The 5,000-nt window shown below is 47.4% G+C and overlaps 2 protein-coding genes across 2 annotated transcripts in view; one reads left to right on the top strand and one right to left on the bottom strand.

Annotated features, from left to right (window-relative positions):
• The window catches only part of bhlha15 (basic helix-loop-helix family, member a15), an 11,569-nt gene extending 8,774 nt beyond the window's left edge, over positions 1-2,795 (top strand). The window contains exons 6-7 of the mRNA XM_060036010.1: positions 1-473; positions 1,199-2,795. The exon at positions 1-473 is cut by the window's left edge and continues 1,297 nt beyond it. Coding sequence (XP_059891993.1) covers positions 1,290-1,904 — 615 coding nt within the window. The 5' untranslated portion in view covers positions 1-473; positions 1,199-1,289 and the 3' untranslated portion in view covers positions 1,905-2,795. The remainder of the gene's footprint in view (positions 474-1,198) is intronic.
• tecpr1a (tectonin beta-propeller repeat containing 1a) overlaps positions 2,197-5,000 on the bottom strand; it is a 16,336-nt gene continuing 13,532 nt past the window's right edge. Inside the window, exons 22-24 of the mRNA XM_060036006.1 lie at positions 4,803-4,909; positions 4,503-4,622; positions 2,197-4,377 (exon numbers count right to left, since the gene is read on the bottom strand). Coding sequence (XP_059891989.1) covers positions 4,225-4,377; positions 4,503-4,622; positions 4,803-4,909 — 380 coding nt within the window. The 3' untranslated portion in view covers positions 2,197-4,224. The remainder of the gene's footprint in view (positions 4,378-4,502; positions 4,623-4,802; positions 4,910-5,000) is intronic.

The following is a 5,000-nucleotide window of genomic DNA, read 5'->3' as shown; positions in this document are numbered from 1 at the left end:
CGACGGGACAGACAAATATAATATTACCCTAGTACAATATCTTTCAAGTACTTCAGAATTCAACAGCAAAGAGTTTCACGATCTATTTCTGAATGACCGTGTCAACAGAAGGTAGATATGTGTGGTTGAGGTTGTAAAACAGATTATCACTCTGTCTGCCTTGCAGTGACATTTTGGCTGACCGCAATATTCGGTTGACAATGGTCCTATTCGCCTCGGTCTCCCATTGGCTGAGGGAGTGCTACGTGTACAATAGTGAGCAGCAACAGGTACCTCTCTAACACGTGACAGTGATCTCTCATCCCTGAGAGTGGCACGAGCGTCGCGTGTCTATCCGCCAGAATAACGTTTGATATTTTTTTATCACCGGTCTCCTTGTGGTATAGTCATGGTTTGATTGATTGACGGCTAGATGGTGGACGTGCGTTGTTCCTGAAAACCAGGAGGTTGTTTGGGAGGAACTGTCAAGAGAGGTAAGACAATAAAACAGTTACTTTTCAATTCACCCATTTCGGGCTTTTTTCTTTTACACCTGAATTAAGACCCGCGAGCTTAACATAAGAGCTCTTAGTGTCAAAGCAGTTAAAAAGTAGTCAAATAAAATAAACTAAAATTGAAATCATGTTCCTCTCTATATTTGTTTGCGCTAACTCAGGGCTAGTTGTGAGCAAAACTATATTGGCCTTGTTAATCAAAGTGGCTCAGGCAAATTTTAAAAGTACAATGTATTTTTTACAACAATCATTTACTTAAACGTATACTAAAACCTTTCACCACCTGTCCTATTCTGGATTATTTGTTTACAACAGCCAGATTCAGAAATTCTGACACACCAGTCGTGTTGAAAAAGTGTTTAGTATGCAGAACAGCGTGTCTGCTTGCTTTAGAGTTTGTTTTGTGAGTGTAACCTTGAGGTGGGCACTTTTATCAGTGAGGGATAGATTACAGGCCAACATCATGGAGTTTTCACAGCGCCCGGGCTGATTAGATACAGCAGACCCGGGGATACCTGGCTCTTTAAATTGGATGGTTTTGTGTACTCTCAGTCGGCCTGCGTAAGAATACACAATTCTCCATCTCCCTCTGTTCTTATCCACCCTTATAATGCTCTTCATTACTGCTACTGATATGAGCCTTTGTTATATTTCAATAGAGGAGATCATGCACTCATCCAGTACCATTCAATCCCACCCTTCAGGTCGGTGCCACTCATCCTCATCGTCTCTCAGGCCCGGTTGGACCTGGGTGAGCTCCTCACTGTCGCGGCGGACCAGGTCAGAGGCAGGGGAATGAAGTCCAAAGGGAAGGCTGTGAAGTCGTCCATGAGGCCGTGGTCCGACGCCAGCCCGGCCCCGGCGTTGGAGGACCCGGAGGACACCGAGGTGGAGGAGGAGGAGGAGGCCGGCACGTCCAGCGAGCAGGAGGAGGGCGACTCCGAGGCCTCGGCGCCCGCCGGCGGCTCGTGGCGGGGCTCCCTGCGGAGCAAGGGCCGACGCAACGGGGCCGGCGGCGGCGAGGGACGGGGGGGCGGCGGGGGCCGACGGCGGCGCCAGCGGGGGGCGCCCTCCACGGAGCGCAACGTCCGCCGGCTGGAGAGCAACGAGCGGGAGCGGCAGCGCATGCACAAGCTGAACAACGCCTTCCAGGCGCTGCGCGAGTCCATCCCCCACATCAAGACGGAGAAGAAGCTGTCCAAGATCGAGACGCTGACGCTGGCCAAGAACTACATCAAGTCGCTCACCACCATCATCCTGGGGATGACCGGGGCCTGCCTGCCCGACGGACAGGCGCAGGCGGAGGAGGCCAAGCTGCTGCAGTGCTACCAGAGGCACCTGGAGGAGGAAGGGGAGGAGGGCCTCACCCAGTTCCTCACCCACACGCATAGCTTCAGCCAGGGCAGCTAACACAGAGCTAACACAGAGCTAACGGCGCTAGCAGGGCTAGCCGAGGACCCGGGTGCCCCCCCTGGGCAGTGGGGAGTCGGTCCCTGTTTCGTTCAGAACCGCAGCCACAAAAGGGTCATGGGTTCTGAGCAAAAAGTTTGTATGTGACAGGGGATGCATCCAGTTATGATCCGAGCCCCTGGTGGATGAAAGAGGACATCCGTGAGGGCTTGTACCCCGATACTGTGAATATTAAACTGGGCGCTTTCGTTCTCAGGTGTCCTGAGGGAATGGGTGTTTTTTGGAGATAAAGGGTAATCATTCCTTCAGATATACCTTGAGACATCAAACCTTCATTTCCCTCTATTTATTATACATTAGAGACAAATGCAAAGACAGAGAAACTTTTACAGATATTCGTACCAGTTGTATCTATTTTATTGTGCTGTGTGCCCAACGCATGGGACTCCTATATGGTTCTGTTCATTGTTCTGTCAGTTTCTAATGTGTTGTGGTTGAAGCAGAGACTGAGAGACGGCTGCTGTTCGGCTCAGTGACTTTCTCTCGTGTTATCAGTGAGAACTACCTGCCAATCGTAGCCTCAGGTGCCAACTGCCAGAGTCAACTGGGACAACAGGCAGTTCCCAGAGACAAATATTGCAATGTTTAAAGTAGGTTGAAAATCTAGTTTGAGTTATTTACATATGAGAATTTGTTACTTTGAATTTAAATAACTTTGGCCAAATAGGTGTTTGGATTTAGTGGAGTTAAAGTTGTCCTTCGAAAACATAGCAAGTCCAATTTGAGGTGACAATTTTGAGTGGACAATTACTTCTGTGATGTTGAAATTGTATTCCCCCCCAAAAAAAACACGAAACTAATGAATTACAATGAAGTACCTTGAAAACCAAAGGATTTTGAGAATGTTTTTTTTTTTTAATCAATAAACACGTTTATTTATTGACAAAGAGCTAGTTATTCACCATGCACAGCAGAGAAATGGAGAATGCACTTGCCAAAGAGTAGCATGTCGGTCGTTTCAGCTGAGCTATCGGTTAACCGACAATGTACTGTAGTTACCTTATCAACGACACGCTAATCATGTCTGGCCATATTGTCCTAATTTATTCACAGATAGCCTATTTTCTTTACATAAACTAACGCTTTTAGTGATACAAGTGGTTGTAATGTCTGTCTAAAAGTGATTTTTGAATATTCCTCTCATTTTCTTACTCCTGATAAATATACATAATACCATCGGGACGTACCAGCAGGACTTTATGACATGATAATCAACACCAATATTATACATATAAGGGAAAAAGACTTGCGTCCTTCTCAGTCATTCCACTCTTGCTTTTATTTCATTTTTTTCTTAAAGCAAGCGTGGAATTAAGTTGTTCTTTCATGCATTACATCACTATTTTTTTTCCTGAGAAAAGGGATGTACCACGAGATCAACACTCCCGTCTTAAGAAATAAAACAACTATCCACCCCCTGTGATCCCTTCCGCTCCATGGCAGAAGGGTCCATTGTATCTCATTGATGGAGGACGACTGCACATTTCCTGACACATTTGAACTGAAATGTGACCAATATGTGATCTGCAGCAGGAAGGTGGTCAGGGGAAACATAGCATACAAGCTTTGTCGAACATGAGGTCAGGGGGACCCTAGAAATGTAGCATTATCTCATCCATTCAGTGGGGTTAAACAACATTGTTGTGACGTAAAGCATCTTCTTCAGTGTGTTTCTATTACGGGCAGTTTAGACTCCAAAGTCCCTATTAAAGTAAATTGTTCACATCTACATTCAAGCTTCCGCTCCATAAAACTTTCCCCTATTCCCTAGGCAGCCTCGTTCTCAATAACCACAAACACATAAATAAACGTATTAAATATACATTAAGACAGGGTTAGTTCGACAACAATGCAACTTTTGGCTTATGATAGTGGTCAAAAGGTCCTAAGAAAGATTTACAACTAAAATAAAAAAATACCAAAAATAAGAACTGGGATTATAAGCGGGTTACAACCACTTAATAACGGGGAAACTTTCCAGCACATGATCTTGAGTTAAATCCCAAGTGTATAAAGTACATTGCATCTTCGCTGACCATGTAGGTCATTCCCTCTCTCTTTCAACCATCTTTCCTCAACCGTGAGATTTGGAGTAGTAGCTTAAACAGTTTTGAGTTGGAACAGCTGAGAATAATAAACTACAGCCAAATATTTGCACTGTGGAATGTTTTAAAGCATGACCCTACGTTGTGGAACGACATCCATGGAGAGGGGGGGTATTGGCAGCGCTCCTGTCCGGTTTCTCGCATCCTTTGCTTGGCTAGCATCCCCCAGCGCTGCCATTGGCTCCCTCTGGGTCGTGGGCGGGGTGTGGAACGCCACGAGCGGGCACTGATTGGTCTGTTAGAGAGGGTAGGCAGATCCGCGGCGGATCCATGGAGTTCCCTCTGATGGAGACGTGGTCCCATCCACCCTAAACAAAATGGAGGTAGGCGTTCAATGAATGAAACAGCTTCAGGCTGAACACGGACATCCATTGACAAGACTCAAGGTGTAGGAACAGAGGTAACCAGTAGGAGGAAAGGCCAGCGCCCTCACCCCGATGCCGTAGTCCCAGGACTGTCCTTTGGGGTCCAGGGGCTGGACTCCCAGCCGATGACACACCGTCCCACAGCTCAGACCGTGGCTGCCCTGCACCTTGTCGGCGATGATCCACACCTACGCAGAGAACACACACAACCACAGCGCACAACCACAACATACGGTCACCAAACACAACCACAACACAGGCACAACATACCCCCCGTTACAGAAGAGAATCGGTCAGAGCCAATAAAAGGACACGGTGGCCTGAGAGGGGGCCTACGGTGGTGTGAACGGTGCCTGGGTCGCCGGTACCTGATCCAGAGGGCCGACGGAGACCTTGCGGACGTTGTCAGAGATGTGCTCCCAGGAGGATCCCTGGGGGTAGCTGGGAGTCACGTCCTTACGGTACCACAGGTTACCTGGACGACAGCACGGCGTGGACAGTGACAAAATAGAAATATGAACATTATCAGGGTCGTGGATTTACATTTGGTCATTTGGCAGACTCTT

This window comes from Gadus macrocephalus, chromosome 18 (genome assembly GCF_031168955.1).
Source record: "Gadus macrocephalus chromosome 18, ASM3116895v1".
Lineage (NCBI taxonomy): Eukaryota > Metazoa > Chordata > Actinopteri > Gadiformes > Gadidae > Gadus > Gadus macrocephalus.
The sequence above is the reverse complement of the archived record's forward strand: the minus strand, read 5'-3'. Positions and strand labels throughout refer to the sequence as shown.